At 39.3% G+C, this 20,811-nt stretch overlaps 1 protein-coding gene across 4 annotated transcripts in view; it reads right to left on the minus strand.

Annotated features, from left to right (window-relative positions):
* MED13L (mediator complex subunit 13L) overlaps positions 1-20,223 on the minus strand; it is a 319,642-nt gene extending 299,419 nt beyond the window's left edge. For 2 of the 4 annotated variants that reach the window (XM_054664664.2, XM_054664663.2), the window contains exon 1: positions 19,432-19,789. In XM_054664664.2, the coding sequence (XP_054520639.1) occupies positions 19,432-19,473 (42 nt within the window). In that variant the 5' untranslated portion in view covers positions 19,474-19,789. Of the gene's footprint in view, positions 1-19,431; positions 19,790-20,059 lie in introns of those variants that run through there. The other 2 variants (XM_054664662.2, XM_003313951.7) reach the window with 2 other exon arrangements.
* Between the last annotated feature and the right edge of the window lie 588 nt (positions 20,224-20,811).

Below are 20,811 nucleotides of genomic sequence, written 5' to 3' on the forward strand. Positions count from 1 at the left end.
AGTATCATCTTGCACATCTCCTGGTAAGTGTAAATCTTTTAGAGGTATACACAATATTTTCAAATAAATTATTTTCATGTCTGACTACTTCAGGACACTGGTTAAATGATTTGTATTTGTTAACCTTAACTATAAGAGAATTCTTGTGAAATTTCTAGGAATTGAACTATTTAATGAAGTTCATTAGTGATATTAAGATGGTTTGCTTCTCAGCTGCAGTAACAGACTATAAACAGAAACGTATATTATTTACGAGGCAGGCATTGTCTACACAAACATGAGTGGCTCCTTCCCCCATGATAACACACACTTTTAACTGCTGTGGATAACAACATGCCCACTTAAAGAACTACATCTCCCAGCCTCCCTGCAGTTAAGTAAGGCCTTGAAGTATGGCCAGATGTGTTGTAGGCAACTTCCTGGAGGTTTCCTTAAAGGACGGTGTGTCCTTCCCACATTTCCACCTCCTCCTAACCTAGAATGCAACCTTGATGACTGGAGTCTGAATAGCCATCTTGAACTATATGCCATAAACTAAGAACAGTGTAGTAACAAGATAGAAAGAGCCCAGATCCCTTGACAACCAAATCAGTTGTAAAATGCATGCCTCCAAGCTGCCTGTACAGAAAAAGAGATTACTTTTTAAGCTATTTGTCTATTTTTAAATAAGCATATGATTGTGATACTAAATCATTTTGACATTATTTTAATAACTGGCTTTTACTTTTAAAAAAACTAAAAGACTTTTATCGAGGTGATCATTTTTATTTTTTAGATCACATGGTTATGTAGGTTTTTTAACCTTGCCCCAGTCATCAATCAAAACAATAAGCTATCTTTATAATTTTTCATTTTCCAAATGATTCCTCAATTTGGAACAGTCTAAGAGAAAAAAAATCTATTTCCCTATCTCTGGGAAGAAATTGTAGGCTGTATATTACTCCATTAATCTCTGATGAAACTTTAAAAAAACGTAAACTGTATTATCACTCCATTAATCTCAGGCAAATCTATATGCTCCAGTGATTTCTACCTTAGCACTTGTACTAAATTATATGGTCTACACTGCTAATTTTCAAAAGGCTCGAAAAAGAAAGAGACCAATAATGTTTGGAATAGCTACGAGGAGCTTCATTGAAGTCCTAAAAGAATTTAGATAGAAGAAAGAAAAACATAAAATACAAATGTACTACTGGTTAAAAGTTCAGGCTCTGAATCAAGAGATTCAGCTCCTGTGTGACCTTGGACAAGCTACTTAAATTTCTTCCTTCAGTTTTCTTATCTGAAAAATGAGAATAGTAGACTCTACCTCAAAAGGATCTTGTGAGCATGAGAAAATGCATGTAGCTGGTAGTTAAGCAGTGCACGCCTGCAGCAAGCCCTCTTTACAAACAGCAAAAGCTCTGAGGTGAGAACGTGTAAAGGTCTGACATGAAATACAGATTCCTTTTAGTGAGTGGTTGGAAATTTTATTATAAAAAGAAAAAGAACGGCCGGACACGGTAGCTCACACCTCTAATCCCAGCGCTTTGGGAGGCCGAGGTGGGCGGACCACCTCAGGTCAGGAGTTCGAGACCAGCCTGGTCAACATGGTGAAACCCCGTCTCTACTAAAAATACAAAAATTAGCCTGGCATGGTGGCATGCACTTGTAGTCCCAGCTACTTAGGAGGCTGAGGCGGGAGAATCACTTGAACCCGGGAGGCAGAGGTTGCGCTGAGCGAGATTACACCACTGCACTCCGGCCTGGGCGACAGAGCGAGACTCCATCTCAGAAAAAAAAAAAAAAAAAAAGGCTTTTTAGAGATTAAACACTTGAAAAATAAACTCACAGAAGAAATCTGGATACCCATATAGATGAAAAGATGCTCATAATCTCATGAGAAATCCAAAAATTGAAAATTGAAATATTGAGGGTTTTTTTTTTTTTGTAGAGGCAGAAGTTAAAATGAGTAAGTTCCATTACAGGCAGGGACAGAAAAAAATAGGCATTATATATTGTCCATAGAAATGTAAACTGACACATCTTTTTAAACTGTTTATGGCTATAGCTTTCCAATTTTAATGTGTAACTGTACTACACAGCAAAAAATTGAAAGAATCTTAACGTTTCTCATAGTTGATGGTTAAACAAACAATAGTACATCCATCTTATGAAACAGGATACAACTGTTCAAAAACATAATAAAAATGAGTAAACTATATCTAAATTTACTGATATAAAAATACTTGAAGACAATATTAAGCGGAAAAAGCACATTGCAGGAAAAGGTGGAGAATTATTTCTTATCTGTAATTTTTTTAAGTACAAATCTGTCCATCACCAACAGAATGCATAAACTGCGATATACGAGAACTACAACTGTAGAATTGTGGGAACATAACATTAAAGGCATTTTGCAAAAGAATACGATTCAATATTAAAAGTCCAAAAACATGTAAAAATATACATATAAATACATATGTGATTAAAACTTTAAAAATTAAAGAATGATACACATGAAATTGAAGTAAGAGTTACTTCTGAAGGGAAAGAAAAGAGAATGGGAGAGGAAGAGCACACACAGGACTCCATAAGTGGTGAAAAGTTCTTTCTCTTAAACTGCGTATTAGGTACATGGGTGTTCATTGTACCATGAATCTTTCTACCTTATGTGTGATTTACACATGCTCTGTTTATCTATTCAATATCTAATAAAACAATTTTGACACATGCAAAAGCAAGAAAAAAAATCTGGAATAATACAAATTAAACCTCTGGAAGTTACCTTCCTGAAGGTGAGGGGAAGGATCCTTCGTGTTTTGTGTTAGACACTTCCATACTGTTTGAAGCTCACACTAATTACATAAAATTGTATAAAATTTTTAAAAGAAATTACTTTTCCACTAAAATTGTAATTATGAAAATTATAAGCACATGGGAAATATGTTAGTGAGTACAGCTGAATAAAGAATTCTATTTACACTGTGATTACATCTATGTACAAAAATGTGCACATTAACAAGAACAGAAGAAGAATTGGGGTAAATCTGATCTAATGGAGCGGCTGGAACATGGGCAAATGTTTTACAGTTTTCATTTCTTGGAAGTTGTATTTCTTGGAAATATTTTGTATTTCATTAGTACTACCTCACTTGGAGAGAAAGTAAAGAAAAATGACAACTGCGGGAAAGCCAACTCTTTACCTTCAGGGTAGCCAAGTGAAAAACCTCCCCACATATGAAGGCTGAATTAATTTACAGCCAATCTACAATGGATAGTACATGCTGTGCCAATAAGTGCACTCAGAACAACTGGAAAGGGTCCCCACCACACCAAGGAGATTACATCAAAAGGTTCTGAAGCGCATATGTCCATTTTAGCGCTTAACTGAGCACTGGTGATGCACATAAAGTCCAACAGTCAGGGTTGCACTCCTGAACACGAGGAACCCAGGAATGTGCTGAAAGGAAAAGGGGGTATGGAGAGAGAGGCATGGAACGAGGAAGGAAAAATTTCTCCAACATGTGAGGCAAAAAATACAACATGGCATAACAATTACACTCTCAATAACAAAAAAAAATATTGTGCACTCAGAAAGCTAAGTGCCACAGAAACAAAGAATAGAATGATAGGAACAAAAATTTGAAAGAAACCAAAATCAAAACAAGCAATAAGTACCAATGATAAACACTGGTTTGTGGTCTCTACAAATGCCCCCGCTATTCTATCCACTAGTTCCCCAAATCTGGCCATTTCCACAAAGGCATGAAGGAAAACAGATGGAATGTCTATTTCACCCTCTTACCAAAAATATCACTGATTTGAAATTAATATAAACAAAACCTTCATGTAAAAAATTAAACGAGAATATCCCAAAGCAGATCTGCAGTAGGAAAATGCATCTGCTTTCTGGGCTTACCACTATTAAAAGTAGATGCTCTAAGTAACAAAGGCTGATACAGAGCCAACTGCTGTTAGGTTACCCTTCCCCTGCCCACCTTTTCTTTCTTCCTATTAGGACTTTTCCATGCCCATTTCTTATAACTAAACTTGCATGAATCTTCCCCTGCCAAAATTCACACCTCCAATCACCACCGTCTCTACCCACGACCTGCCAAAGGCCCCACTCTACCCATTGCACCAGACTTGCCTTCTCTTATCTTCCCCACCTTTTTTCTGCCCCTCCCTTCCCTTATAAAACCTACTCTTATTGTCTCAAATATTTTCTGTAGGCTGGGCATGGTGGCTCATGCCTGTAATCCCAGCACTTTGGGAGGCCAAGGCAAGCGGATCACTTCAGGTCAAGAGTTCAAGACCAGCGTGGGCAACACAGTGAAACCCCGTGTCTCTACAAAAATACAAAAATTAGCCGGGCATGGTCATGGGTGCCTGTAGTCCCAGCTACTCAGGAGGCTGAGGCAGAAGAATCACTTGAACCTCAGAGGCAGAGGGTGCAGTGAGCCGAGATTGTGCCACTGTACTCCAGCCTGGGCAACAGAAACTCAGTCTCAAAAAAAAAAAAAAAAAAAAAAACCTCTGGAAACAGGCAGATTATAAATGCTAACGTTTGTTTTCACTTTCTTTTCACTATTCCTTGCTTTAAAACTTTGATTTCTGTAGGGTTTAAGAGCAAGAACCCAGGCTCAGTGAATACTTTCTTATATACACAATTGTGATCAAAGCTTAAGTCTACTGTTTAACAACTTCAGCAGATAGATGTTGCCAACTGTTCCTCCCCGTTTTGCATACACAAGAATGCAAATGCCATAAAACCAAGAACATCTGTTTATCATCTGATTCCTGTTCTATGGCATATTTATAATTGATCACCAAAGCCTGTCAACTCTACCTCCAAAATATTACACGATCTATTTCCTTCTCTCCATTCCTACTGGCCCTGCATTATTTCTCACACCTAGACTGTTCTAAGAGCTTCTTCCTGCCTTTGGTTTTTCCCCTATGACAATCCATACTCCACAGGGCCCACATGGGTTTTCTCTCTAAAACATAAATCTGATCATGCCATTATCCTCTTTAAAACAGTTCAGGCATTCCTCTGTGCATACAGAATTAACTCCCAACTCCTTCATGTCCTTCAATTGGCCATCAAACATCACATTATCTTCTACCTATTAAAAAATAGGTATTAAAGAAAAGGTAAATTTAATAAAAGAATATTTGCAATGATGTCTAAAAATGTATGGTCTGTTATTGTATTATTTACATAATTATTTATATAACTAAAAAATTCATTCATCTCCATCATACAATATTACCACCAAACTCAAACTTTTACAAATGGCTAAAGAGTTATGTTCACATAACATACTAAAACTAGACTGGGCTGTTTTACTTATTTCTATTTTCGATTCCAAAATTAAAATATAAGATAGATTACAAGGAATCTAAATCAATAGATATTTTCTAAAATGGGTGTTAACATATATAACTAAATTTCTCACAGCTTTCTGGAAATTGTTAAAGTCAGCTCTGTGGGTTCTTAACAGCATATCACACCTACCATATGAGAAAGTTTGGCAACAAAATCAAAGTTACTTTAGAAGATAAACGCCTACCTTAGTGAGTCCCACTTGTTTTTCCATCTGGAATATTCCTTGAGTTTACCATATAAACCACTAACACAAGCTACTCATCTTAACATTCATTAGAATAGTTTCCTAGAATAGGTAATTCTTCTACTTGAAATCAAATTTATACAATTTACTAAAGTCAGCTTATTAGCTTATATATAACAAACTATGGATTCTCATGAGAATCATTCCGCTGTTTAATTAAATGTTATAGGATCTTGCAGATTCAAGAATAGCACCATCTGTCTGGGTTGCAAAGCTCAGTTTCACAACCTTATCACCAAATAGCAACAAAATATCATCTTCATACATATCTCTCTCAAGTAATTTGTAGACAACTAAAGAATGTAGTCTATTTGGGATCATGAAACCTGATTCAATCTGTGCAGATGATTACACTTTGCAGGTTAAAGCGACATACTTTGAAAACTGTGTTTTTAGTAACTTAAATGTTAGTTAAGAACTTGTATCTCAGGAGGCAAATATTTGTGCTCTTTAGTTGCTAAGATGAAGATTCATGCTCTGATATAAATTCTAAATGCTAAACGGCTCAGGTGTCATAAATCTGAAAATTTTTGAAGTACCTTTTCTTATTTGTTTAGAATAACTATATTATGTAGCTAAATTTTCCTAAAATATCTATAGCTCTAGGATTACATCACAATGCTTTCTGACAGGATTCCCATTCTCTTTTATTATGTAAAAAAAAAACTAAAAAAAGAATTATAAATTAAACTATCTATGTAATCTGAAGACCAAAGAAAGTAAAACTGACTGAGAAAAGGTCTAAAAATCTCATTATATTTCTGAATTGAAAAACAGAAATAATACTTGCCACTGCAACTTGTAATCTAAACAACTAGTAGAGACATCCCTACTACAGGTAAAGGGTCCTCTGCACCTCCTCCCACACTAACTATGCAGGCAGACTACTATGAAGTATAATTCCAAATTCTATTGTGCTAATCTCCAACTGTGGAAGAAATTACTGAGACAACATGTGTGGGCTAGCTACTAGCTATCTTACTAGGCAGTCTCCAATGAATAAGGCAACACCAAGTGGTCAAAGGTAAGAAGTTGGATATCACACAAACCAAACTTCAGTTTAAACCTTAAGAGATTATCCCAACAGGATACATTTATTTATTTATCCCAAGGCTCTAAAATGAGCCTCAATTTGATGTCTGACTCTTGCTAGTCAGACAGAGAGAAGACACAACACAGAATTCTACTCTACCCTTAGGATAATTTGCCTTGATCCTCAAAAAGCAAAAATACCACCACCACTTAATTGGTCCCAATATCCTGTCTTGCCAATCAATGGATTGCTAAACCCACCTCCACTGAAGCTGTATGAAAACAAAGTACACTGAATCGCTAGACTCAGAACCTGAGAAGGCAGAGGTTCAAGCAAGGCTGGAATTCCTGGCATACATCCACAACGTTATGTATGCCAATATACCCAAAATGGAGCTTTCCCTGGGCTTTTACTCATCAGCAGCAAGGCCCTCATCAGAAGGGTACTAAACTGTTAACTCTTAGGCAGCAGTTTAGAGCAAAAAGCAGAACTAAAATAATAAACTGCAAAGAGAGAAGACACTGACTAAAGAGGCAACCCTTAAAATAAGATTTTCTGGGGCAGCCAACTAAACTGTCTCTAAAAGCAATTCCAAAGGAAAAGGACAAAAAAAATTATAAACAATGGCAACATCATTTGATCCATTTCAAGGGGGCCTACTTTGAACAATACTCCTCATTTCAGCAGATATATGTCAGTTCTGATATGTCTAGTTCAAAATCAGTTTTATACTTGTGAAATTGTAACTTTAAAACCTTTAAAGGAAGGTAACAAAAATAAAATGATTGCTGCAATCAACTAACAAAATGGAAAATTTCTAGCTAAAATTTTTAAAAATTGATTTTGTTTATTCGGGCTGAAGCTCACTACTTTTAATCCTTGAACTCAAAAAACACTCAAGTTACAAGATTGAGATTGTTTCCCACTTCCTTCACACTTATTCCTTTCTTAGATCATCACATCTTGTATTTCTAAGAGGTGTCTTCATCTTTTCTAGCACTAACACTATCGGCTGGGTTTTTGATAACCATCCTCCAGCCAGGCTTGTTTTATCAACTTTCCTTGTATCTTCCATCTTTCCTTCTGTCTTTCCACTATTGATGCTCCAAAGTCAACAAACACAAATCTACCTTTCAGGCTCTTACCCTCCCCTACTCCCCCATTCCTGCTTGCTTCACAATCAACCTTCTGAATCAAACTTAAAAGTAAGCTGCACACAATGGTGCACGCCTGAAATTCCAGCTACTCCAGAGGCTGAGGCAAGAGGATTACTTGAGTCCCAGAGTTCAAGCCCAGCCTGGGTAACACAGCAAGACTCCACTGCCCATCAAACCCCCATCTCTAGATTGATTAGACAGACAGACAGATAGAACTGAAAAGTGTCTGTACTGGCTTACCTTGCCATTCATTCACTCCTCAATCCACTTATCCAAGATTCTACCCTCAACAGTCAAATATAATTATTTGAACTACCAAGCTGCCCAAATAGCAAACCTTCCCTCTCTTTCACTCCTTACACCTCTCCCCTTCAAGGTTCACAACGATTGTCTCTGAAAATCACCATTATTTCATTTCTTTACCTTTAAGTCAGAGAAAGCAAATTAGATTGTCTATTTAAAGCACATATAACCTATACCTTCACAACTTAAAAGCCTAGGCTTCATGAGAAGTAATCTTAAACCAAAATCGAATTTGTTTTCAATGCACAGAATTTAAACAATGAAGGGTTACACAGTTCAACAATTCTAATTTGTCTGTGTAAGACAGCAGTCCTAGAAAGGCTTTTAAACACATTATTAAATGTAATACCATTTAACACACTTGTTTTTCCTCAATTCACTTCTCATAATAGTTTCTATATCGTCTTGGATTATCTCCCGTTTTAGTTTCATATCCCATCTGCTCATTTGAGATTCACGTCTGTCCAGTTTCTGAAATATTTGTCACTTTAGTCATTAGCATTTTGCGTAATATAGCACTTTTTTAAAGTTCAGAACTGATTTTAGAAAACTGAAAATTATTTTAACATCATTTCTTAATCTAAATTGGCCTGCCCACACTTCAAATTTTCCACCTAATAAAAATTCAATTTCAATAAGTCTTTGTACTGTTTTTTAAAAGAAAGCCAAGAACCAGGACCATAAATTAGAAGTGTTCTCCTACATACCACCTCAATAAAGATCCTCAAGAATAAAGACTAAGAATTGTCAAGCTTCCAAAGAATGCCCTTCCCCTTCTTATCTAGCAAGCCACATCCATCCATTCCTTCAACATCCAGTTTTATTACTCCCCTTTCAGGTTTCTCTGGCTACAAAGTATTATCAGATATTATGCGGTCCATGTCACTCTCCCTCTGCAGAAATTAAATAGTGCATGCAGATCTTTTTTCCGCATATCAGTCTAGCCCTTTTGTTAACCCAAGCTAGATTTTAATAATTTCTGATGTACATTATTCCAAAATACATGTCTCAAATTTCTCAAACATAGCGTACAAAACATTAACATTTCTAAGTATTTGTTTACTGGCTACCCCGTCCAATCTCAGCCCTAATTCCCTTTTCATCCCATTGGATCTCAGAAGTCCTCATTTAGCAAACGTAATAGCGAGCAGAAAGCTTGTCTCCAGGGCTGAGTGAAGGAGGAGAGGAAAGAGAAGGGAAGTGCTAAAATGCAAAGAAATACAGAATCTTTTCCTGATGACATCACAGAACCTGCCACTAGTATCAGCAAAGAGAAAGCAGCAGTGGGTGCCCACAAGCAGGGAAAGGAAAACCTGCCTTCAAAACTGCTGCTCTTCCCACAGGGAGCCATCCTCACCTCTCCACACTCTTCCACACAGCAATCCTCTCCTTGGCCTAGAAGAGGAGCTATAGCTCTCGCTGCCTGCAGCAGAGAAGTGTCTGCTCTGACTGCCAGGACTATAAGTCAGAGAAAAGGTGCTCCTGACACCCTACATGAGAACACTAAGCGTAAGTTTATTCCCACAAAAATGCTGCCATAAATAGCATTTGAGTTTTATAACAGACCTAATTAAGTACAATATACAAGGTAAATAGGCTAACCATCATTTGTAGCAAGAGAAGGAAGTTTTTTTGTGAAAACAAACTTACAAATTAACTTTTTCTAATATTTTAGAACACAGGAGACCACCTACATGTAAAATTCTAAACCTCTAGATACAACTTAAGACACTATTCATATTCAACATGACTAATACAAACGCTACAGATTTGTGGGAGGGCTTTCCTTCCTTCAACAAGGCTAAACAATATTTTTAGATACTGCCACATTATTAAACAGAAAATAGAAATTAGCCAGTAGCTGAGTTCTCTCTCTTCAAAACACAGTAAGGGTTGTGACATGTGTGTCAACCTAAAACATGATTTAGTCTTTAAGAAGAAAAATGTATTTATTAAGTACTATTCCTGACATTCCCTGAGACAAATCTCAAAATGTTAATAGAACTGCTATTTAAAGTTCAAAGAGCACTCCAGAGCTGCCAAGGAATTAATAGCTTAAACTACCAAATAAGAGCCACGGTTCAATTCCCAATCTCAGCCAGCTATAGCTCAGAGTTGGTACAGCAAAATCACCCAGCACATTAAAGGCACACCATGCAACTGTGAATCATATATGGTTGTAACGAAAAACTGTTAAAAACTAAAAATGAATTTCAAGTTTTTCTTCTCAATCTTGGCTTATTTACGAGGAAAAACACAAGAACAATTTAATCCTCTGCTCCCTAGAAAAAAATACAAACACAACATAAATGCTATACTTAAAACAAGTCATTTTACCATTCCAATGTCCTGGTTAACTGCCTCGGGCTACTCTATAACTTTAGTTGTAATTTACTAAAGGTCTCTTCCTACTAAAGAACATCATCTAGTCATCCAAAGCGCTTGCCTTAAAAGGTACTCAAAATGATTTTTCACGCCTCCTGCCCTCCAACACCAAGTTTACAGGAGAAACTGAGGCACAGAACTATTACGCGATCATACTAGTAAAAATGTTTAATACAACTCAAGTTTCCCTACTACCAGGTTATTTCCCATTTTACTGGGCTCATAGAAAACAATCTTTTGAATGTCGAACAAAAGCACTGCTATACAGCTTAAAGAATGAAAGTAAAGGAACTCTGGATCAAGCCCCCAAACAAAATCCCCAGAAGGCTCAAAAATCTATAGGTTGCCTACTATGCTACAGAAAATCTAAACACTAAATGAATTCTTATTCCTTTGAGGAGTAAGAACATGTCTCATGATCAGTTGGAATTGTCTTTAATAAGGAATTTCTAGAATTCATCTAAAATATTACCAAGCCACAGTACATACAGTCTAGATAAAATATATTCAGAACACAGAGTTAATCATCAAAATAAGCTGAAATAAAAACAGCATACTTGTGATCAAGACCCAAATGGTCAATAAGAGCTCCCTTGAGGAATGGAGAATAATCGTCCAGGAATTCCATCACTTAACAGATAGTTAATGAGCACCTAGCAAAGATGATTTCGACAGGGTCACTCTCCTGCAGAAGCTCATCTGATTATCAGAGGTACACAGAGGGAGGTAGGGGGTAACTAGTTCTGCCTGTGGTGGTCAGAGGAGGTAACATTTGAACTTCTTAAGTAGCATTGTGCCAGGCTTACATGCAGGCACAAATACTAGGAGCTAGTTCCAAATGTTCCAGTTAGATATATGTATGTTTTTTCTTATTTCTCTTTAGGGCATGAAAATTCAATAGTCAGAATTGTCAACATAAAATGTTTTGTCAAACCAATTATACTCTTCTGAATACCTTATTAGTGCTCATATTAAGTTCAGATAAATTTAATCATCCTTCTTAATAATATTGAAATGAGGAAGCCTCCTGTATTATACTCAAAAATACTTCCTCATACTCACACCTGTAATCCCAGTACTTTGGGAGGCCAAGGCAGGAGGATCATTTGAGGCCAGGAGTTTGAAACCGCCTGAGCAACACAGTGAGACCCTATCTCCCCTCCTCCCAGCAAAAAAAAAAAAAACACTTCTTCATAAATTTGTCAAATGTTTTTTAAGGGAGAAGAAAAGATCACAATAATTCTTATTCAGTTTAATATCCTTTTAGATTACCAATTTTTGAAATTTCTACTCCCCATCATAAAACTTGTTCACAATTACATATTTTATTTGAAACAAGTCTGTTACTCCAATTTAATTTTAATATCAAATGTCTTAAATACATTCAACTCAGTGACTTAATACAAATTAAGACTTATTAAGTAAGAAGATCTAATGAAGACTTAAATATTTTCCTGCTTTATCTTCTCCTATCAATTTTTTTTCCCCATCAACTTTTATTTTAAGTTCTGGGGTACATGTGCAGGTTTTGTTACATAGGTAAACGTGTGCCATGGTGACTCGCTGCACAGATTAACCCATCACCTAGGTTTTTTGGTTGTTTTTGTTTTGTTTTGTTTGAAACAGTCTCGTTCTATCATCAGGCTGGAGTGCAGTGGCACAATCTCGGCTCACCGCAACCTCCAACTCCCTAGTTCAAGCGATTCTCCTGTCTCAGCCTCCCGAGTGGCTGGGATTACAGGCACACACCACCACGCCCCGCTACTTTTTGTATTTTCAGTAGAGACGGGGTTTCACCAAGTTGGCCAGGATGGTCTCAATCTCCTGACCTCATGATCAGCCAGCCTCGGCCTCCCAAAGAGCTGGGATTACAGGCCTGAGCACCGCACCCGGCCTATCATCTAGGTATTAAGCCCAGCATCCATTAACTATTCTTCCTGATGCTCTCCCTCCTCCCCGCCCCCCCAATCTACTTTTAAAGTTAAAGCCACAAATTTAAACTATGCAAAAAAAAAAAAAAGACACAAATGAAATTTTGATGCACTCAACTCAAGAGGATCCTTTAACAGTAATGGAGGCAGGGAGCAGCGGCTCATGCCAATAATCCCAACATTTGGGGAGGCTGAGGTGGGAGAACTGCTTGAGCCCACTGCACTCCAGCCTTAGTGACACAGGGAGACTGTCTCAAAAACAAAACAAAACAAAACAGACAAAAAAGAAAAACAGTAATGGAGTTTTACTATACTGAAAAATAGTACAAAATGTAGAAAGCTGTCAGCCAAGGCTCTGCGCTATTTCAAAGTAGTAGAAATACAGTTTTAATTAGATTCTACACCACAATTCATCTAGAATGAGAAATAAACACTGAGAAATATACATAGTAAACCAGAGTATGGAAATGCCAATGAAATAACATTTTGCCTTGGACACAACTGACTCTCCTGTCATCTAGAAAGAAGTCAATGAAAAAATACAAGGCAGTTTTCTTTTTTTTTTTCAAACTAGAATCAAAATATATTCTAAAAAGCACTTTATTAACTTAAAAAAAGGAGGACAACTCTACTCCAACAAAGATAACTAAAACATGCTAATATAAATGCAAGAAAAACAGGAGTTCCTAAAGGAGGATTATTACAGCTAATATGTGAGGATAAAATCTATTCTATACCACAGATAATTTTTTTTTTTTTTTTTTTTGAGACAGACTCTTGCTCTGTCGCCAGGCTGGAGTGCAGTGGCACCATCTCGGCTCACTGAAACCTCTGCCTCCTGGAATCAAGCGATTCCCCTGCCTCAGCCTCCCAAGTAGCTGGGACTACAGACGCGCACCACCACACCCAGCTAATTATTTTCTATTTTTAGTAGAGACGGGGTTTCACCATGTTGGCCAGGATGGTCTCAATCTCCTGACCTCGTGATCCGCCTGCCTTGGCCTCCCCGCAAAGTGATGGGATTACAGGCTTGAGCCACCACGCCCAGCTAGATAATCTTAAAGTTCAGTAATAAAACAAGGGAGTAAAGGAACACGAATTTTAAACTATTTTTCTATCAACTAAAGCAAAGACAGAAAACGCTGATGTACATGACTTCATACTAAACAAAAATTGGGCAAGCATACATATTTCATTCATGCAAATGAGTCTGAATTTACAATTCGTTTATGTTAATATTTACTAAGATTAATGAAATATCATCTCCCCTATGTAATGAAGTGAATTCCCCCAACAGAACAAAGCTAACACCTTTAAATCTTTCAAATAAACAATGAAAGTATATATACTATAAAAGAAAATTATCAGCCGGGCGCGGTGGGTAATCCCAGCACTTTGGGAGGCCGAGACGGGCGGATCACAAGGTCAAGAGATAGAGACCATCCTGGCCAACATGGTGAAACCCCATCTCTACTAAAAAATACAAAAATTAGCTGGGCATAGTGGCGCACGCCTGTAGTCCCAGCTACTCGGGAGGCTGAGGCAGGAAAATCGCTTGAACCCAGGAGGCGGAGGTTGCAGCGAGGCGACTTCGCACCACTGCACTCCAGCCTGGAGACAGAGCGAGACTCCATCTCAAAAAAAAAAAAAAGAAAGAAAATTATCTGAACAAGCTCAGAAAGAAGTTAAATGACTCAAGAGGGGGGAAAATGTCCTAAATTCCAAGAACACATACAAATACTGATTCGCTAATTCTGAAACTCTAAGCAAGTCCTATGAAACAAATACGTGTGCGTGTGTGCGTGCGCTAGAATACCATACAGACTTTTAGGCTACCCAACTACCTCACTTTGAAATACATTAAATATAATTTCTTAAAATAGAAATGTTATTATGACAGGCACACCTGTAATCCCAGCACTTTGGGAGGCCGAGGCGGGAGGATCACGAGGTCAGGAGATCGAGACCATCCTGGCTAACATGGTGAAACCCCATCGCTACTAAACATACAAAAAAAAAATTAGCCAGACATGGTGGCAGGCGCCTGTAGTCCCAGCTACTCGGGAGGCTGAGGCAGGAGAATGGCATGAACCCGGGAGGCTGAGGCAGGAGAATGGCGTGAACCCGGGAGGCGGAGCTTGCAGTGAGCCGCGATCGCGCCACTGCACTCCAGCCTGGGCCACAGAGCCAGACTCCGTCTCAAAAAAAAAAAAAAAAAAAAGAAACGTTATGACAGAACAGAAATTCTGGTGGCCAACATCACACAACAGTTTGTAAAGCAGATCTGCACAAAATACATCTGAAATAAATGACACTAATAACAATGTTGCATGTATTTTTTTCTTCATTTCTACGGTTGCAATGCACAGTTCAATAACAGTAATACCTAATAGTCAACCATACTACTAATTCTCATAAAATCTGTCTAATCTGGCTAACTGGTTAGCTCCTGTGAAATAAATGTATCATTCACTTTCAAAAAAAAAACACACACACACAAATCAGTACTCCTACTACTAGCTTAAAGAAGGGGAACATTGTTATTATTGTTATTTTCTTCAATCAAAAATAAGTCGAATGTTTCAAAAAAAATCTACTCTATCTTTGATTCAAAGTTGACAGACAGCTGAATTAACTGCTCATAAAAAATAAACAATTTTTCTGTTGTCTAAGTTTCTCTATAAATATGTAAATAGTAATATTTACATATTTTCATTGAGATGAGTTTCATCTCAATTTTAAATTATTAGGCAAAAATAATTATAGAACAAAATTAACTTAGTTATCACAATTTATAGCACTAGTACAAACTGGTGAGAGAGATCTCTGAAAGTGGTAAGGAATACAATTAAAAACCAGGCTGGCCGGGCACAGTGGCTCATGCCTGTAATCCCAGCACTTTGGGAGGCCGAGGCAGGCGGATCACAAGGTCAGGAGTTCCAGAGCAGCCTGACCAACATGGTGAAACCCCATTTCTATTAAAAACACAAATAAATTAGACAGGCATGGTGGCAGGCGCCTGTAATCCCAGCTCCTAGGAGGCTGAGGCAAGAGAATCCCTTGAACCCGGGAGTTGAATGTTGCAGTGAGCCAAGACTCCACCAGCCTGGGTGACACAGTGGGACTCCGGTCTCAAAAAAAAACCAAAACAAAAAAAAAAAAATGATAAGCTATATAAGCACCCGGCATAAATTCAATAAATACATACTATCCTAAACACACCCCCTTGCCCATTCTTCTCACAAAGAATAGGCCCTACCTAACTTCTTCCCAGTGAGTACTTCAAGCAACATCCACAGCAAAATATTTGTAGCATACAGGCCTAAGGTACATTATTGTCTCTTTAAAATTATGAACTCATCACACATACAAATGGCTCTTTAAAACAGTCCAGTAAACTGCTACACTATGCCTTAAATTGCTGTCTATTATGTACTTAAAAATATTTACTAGCAATTGGAGGTTAATACGGCAACTATTACCGGGTGGCAATTATTGCTATTAAAAATATATAAATACTGTAACACCATGTGCTACTAACAACAAAATGCTAAACCGAAAACATACATTAACAAATTGTAAATATTTTCATTACAGAAAATGATAGCCAGGCGTAGTGGCTCATGCCTGTAATCCCAGCACTTTGGGAGGCTGAGGCAGGTGGATCACCTGAGGTCGGGAGTTTGAGACCAGCCTGACCAATATGGAGAAACCCTGTCTCTACTAAAAATACAAAATTAGCCGGGCGTGGTGGCGCATGCCTGTAATCCCAGGTATTCCGGAGGCTGAGGGAGGAGAATCGCTAGAACCTGGGAGGCAGAGGTTGCGGTGAACTGAGATGGCACCTTTGCACTCCAGCCTGAGCAACAAGGCGAAACTCCGCCTCAAAAAAATAAAAAATAAAAAGAAAGAAAATGAACCATCATGGAAAAAAATGCTTTAAACATAAATTATAAAATCACAATGAACTGGTACAAAAAAATACTTTGTGTATTTTGGCACTTTGAAAATTAGAGAAATCATTCCCTTTTCCTAATTTCCATTTTATAGTCCACCCTAGTTTGTTCTAGCGCAAAAAAAAAAAAATTCAGACTTTCTACATTTACAACTATCTTCCCATTCTGCAAAAAAATCCCTTAAGACAAAAAGAAAGTAGGTCAACAATAGATTACCTTAAAAGCTTCAAATACAGAACTAACGGTCTTCAATAGGAATTATGTACTAATGGGTGTACTAGTGTCTCAATTCAGCAAGAATTTGAGATTATCACCCAATTGTCCATAGTCAGGAAGATTCTAAGCAAATAAAACATGAAAGTGGAGCATACATATCTAAGAACTAGAGACCACTCCCTCATATCAAAGAGCACATATTTAAATCTAGTTAAAGGGCACAAAATCACTTTCTCCATATTACCTCAATAGAGAAAAATAAATGTCTACTTAACATCCAGAAATTATGTCTTCTCACAAGAATGAGTTCACATACCATAGGGTGCACTGTTACACTTTTCAAAAAGGCAGATTTAACACACTTTTAACTGAATGATTAACTGAGTGAATATATAAAAAGTCACCCAGAAATGTGACGGACAGCATAAGAAAATAGTTTTGAGTCAGAAAGGCACAGGCAGGCATGCACTTAATGCAGCAGCTACAAATCTCACAGCAGTTAGAATAAGAAACTCATACAATGACCCATATCATATATACACAATGGCATTTTTCACACGTTAGGAAAAGGGAATGGATGCTGAAAAATTAATTTAAGAAATTTGATTCCGTGCAGTAAAAAATCAGAAAATAAGTAAAAGACTAGCAGAAATCTTAAAGTGTCTGATTGATTGCACAATCAACTATTGGTAAGCCATAATGAACACCTCAAGGTAATGGAAACTGGGTGGGTATTACCACGGTACAGAACTTAATCTCTTATTTCAATCTAACTAATGAGAGTATCTAGGTAAATTCTTTATAAATACTTTTCTCTGCAAAAAAAAAAACAAAACAAAACAAAAAAAAAAACCCTGCAGGCCAAAAGAAAAAAATGCATGCTATTATTAAACCATAAAGCATTCTTATAAAAAACATGATTTTGAACAAGGGATTACATCTCCTTCAGAAATAACTATGATATACAATGTACTTTGGGCAACATATTTTTAATATTCCAGGTTGCTACTGCTGTATAACATTTTCAAAAAAAAAAAATCTCAATTTGGAATCAGAAAAATGTACAAGTCAGCAGTTTAATTAATTTACATTTCTTCAATAGCACCTTATCCACACTCCACGTACAAGAGAATGAAGACATTCTACGTTCCTTTAAAAAAAAAAATCAACTAAGCATTTCTATGGTTCTCTAGTTCAAAGTTGCTACTTAAAAAAATAATTCTTTTTAAAAAAGCATATTCAAAAATCAATCCCTTGGTTTAAAGAGGTTTAGGGGAGAAATATCTCAAACACAAACCTTTAGTCAATCAAAATCAAAGTACAGAATCCTCTCCTACAAAATTGCTTCTCCAAAAGAATCTCAAGCATTTTATCTCTGTAACGTTATCATCCTTACTTAAGCTTTAAAAAAAAAAAAAGATAAAAGAAACGATATACCCTAAAGACTGACTATACATATACTTTCATTTGTCTACAGAATCCGTATATACACAGCCATTACCAGTCAGCATAATATATGATAATTTGGGAGATCGCTCTACTTGGTTATTTTAATAACCTGTAAGTGTCAATGTGGTCACCAGTAACCACACAAAAACCATTTTAAATACCCCTTGATCAATATGTTTGCTAATCTATGGAAGTCCCTGAACCTGACTGATACTAAATGATAAGACTGAGGAGGGAAAAAGTTGAGGCAAAAGGGGGTTTTACTCCCACATACCAAAAAACCAAGGGAAAATTATCACAATACTAAGAGAAAAAATTCCAACTTATAAATGAATTTTAAGATTAAATATCTGGATTAAAATATTTCATTTAAAAAAATTTACCTGATTTTACTAGAGTGGGAGCAATGATACTATGTCTTTGTAGGTAAAAATCACGTGTTGATTTTTTGGTCTGCATTGTAACACATTTAATAAAGTAACACTTTCATTTGAAAAGTTGGCGAGAATTTGCATTTCTCCATTAGTCTCATAGCAAAAAGGCATCTATGCCACCCACAATTAAATGTAACTAATTACAATTTGAACACTAAATTATTTATCCAGTGTAAACAAGGATTAAGAGGGAAATAATGCTTCTATCTACAGCGGGGGTTACAGAAAATAATTTCCAAAATGCATGCTCTCCAAAAGGGACTCACCTCCCCCCCAAAAAAAACAGGGTACACAACTTAAAATAAGTTGGGTGTTTTTAAGGCTAAATTAAATAAACCGTTCAGCCAATTTTCCAATTATATTCTACGCTTGAAACGTAATTGCCTTACATCTGTTTACAAATCTTTGCTCAATATTTAAACAAATTCGTACTCTCCTGGGCACATAGCTATACATACAGTAACTCATGCACAAAGCACATATTTAAAGACCACGCACTGCAATTATTAGCCTAAACGCCAGGTTTAACAACGTGAATGTTTTCAGAGGTAGGTAATACGACCCAATAAAAAGCAAAGATGGCATTTACCACCAAATGTCACTGCCACCGCCAGGAAAAGAGTTGCTGGAGCCCTATACATTTTTAATTTCGATGAATCTAGACACCGTCGGCGGGTGCCAGGCTTCCACGAGAACAATTGACACCCTAACTGCTTCAAGATTAAGGCAGGCGATTCAAATCCGAAGGAAAAGTTGTCAATTATCAGACAGAGCGCGAGAGAGACGAAGGCAGATAAAAGCGATGTTATCAAACCGACCAGCTTGTTGCTTGTGTGTGTGTGTGTGTGTGTGTGTGTGTGTATGTGTGTGTGTGGATTCGTTGTTAGGATAGAGAAAAACAGTTTTTTAAAGACACAGGAGGAGAGAAAGAAGAAAAAGCTTTCTCCACCTTCCGTCGGCTCGGTGCAATGGCTTTACGGCTCTCCAGCATAGTAAGCCCCGAGAGGCAGGCGGCTGTCGATGTTTACAATCGCGGGAGCTTCGGGTGCAAGAGTCCTTTCCTGACACAATCGCATTCAATCAACTATTTTAGGGCGAAATTGCAGGTGTCATTATGGAATTTAAAAAAATTCAAAAGGCAGGCGGGCGGGCAGGCAGCCGATCCGACAACGGGGGAAGAGGTTGCCGATCGGAGGCGCGGCAGCACAAGGCAAAGCCTTCCACATTTACGGGGGGAAAAAAGGGGGGAAAGGGGAGGAGAAGGGGAGTGCGATTGCAACAGAGGGTGGGCGTTCGAAGTGCGACCCAGAATCCGCAGCTCCGAGACTTCCACATGCAAATTCCACGCCGAGCGCCGCGCTCACAAATGATTTTTAAAGAGCCAAATAAACACTGGATGGGATCCAAGGCGAGAGAGAGACGATCCAAAAGGGGGAGAATCGGCGAGAGGCGAACGGCGGGGAGACGCGAGGGAGGGGCGAAGTCCCGGCGGCGGGAGGAGAAAGTTGGTCGGCGGCGGAGGTCGGGGACCCCCCCCTTCCCCGGCACAGCCCCCTCCCCGCAGCCCGGCTACTCACCAGCGAAAAGAGGTTGGAGTGACAATCCTCCAGGCTCGCCCCGTTCGCCACCCAGTTCGCTGCGGCAGTCATGATCCTCCGCGAGCCCGGCCGCCAGAGCGGGGCATGTCGGAGCGAGGCGTCCGAGGCGAGGCCGGGCCGGGCGGCGGCGCCTCGCCGGGGAGCGCGGGGCGGCCGGGCCGCCGCCGCCGCCGGGGGAGGGCGCGAGGGCCGGCGGGCAGGCGGGAGGCGCCGCGGCGACGCCGCGCCGGGGGCGGCGGGCCCGGGCTGGCGGGGGGGTCCGCGGCGGCCGCGCGGCTCCTTCCTGCTCGGGCGGCGGCGGCGGCTGCGGCGGCTTCGGCGGCGGCGGGGGGCGCTGTCCGTGCGGCCCGGCGCCCTCCCCGCCTCTCAGGGCCGCCGCTGCCTCCCGGGCCGGCGCTGCGGGCCGGCCACCGCCTCCGCCTTCCCTGCTCCTCAGCCGCCGCCGCCGCCGCTGCTGCCGCTGCCGCCGCCTTGTTTATCTCCAGCCACCGACTCCCCCTCGGCCCCCGCCGGCGCGCGAGGGGAGGCGAGCCCCGGAGCCGCCGCCGCCGCCTCGGAGCCGCCGCCGCCGCGGAGCGCGAACTCGCGAAGGGGGGGGTGCGGACGAAGCCAGCGGGCGACCCCGGCAGCCGAGCGACGTCCCCTCCTTCCTCTTCCTCCCCCACCCCCCCCTCCTCCCCAGTCAGCCTCGCTTCTCCTCCCTCCCCGGGCTCGCTTGCTCTGACAGCAAT

Source organism: Pan troglodytes, chromosome 10 (assembly GCF_028858775.2).
Source record: "Pan troglodytes isolate AG18354 chromosome 10, NHGRI_mPanTro3-v2.0_pri, whole genome shotgun sequence".
Taxonomy (NCBI): Eukaryota; Metazoa; Chordata; class Mammalia; order Primates; family Hominidae; genus Pan; species Pan troglodytes.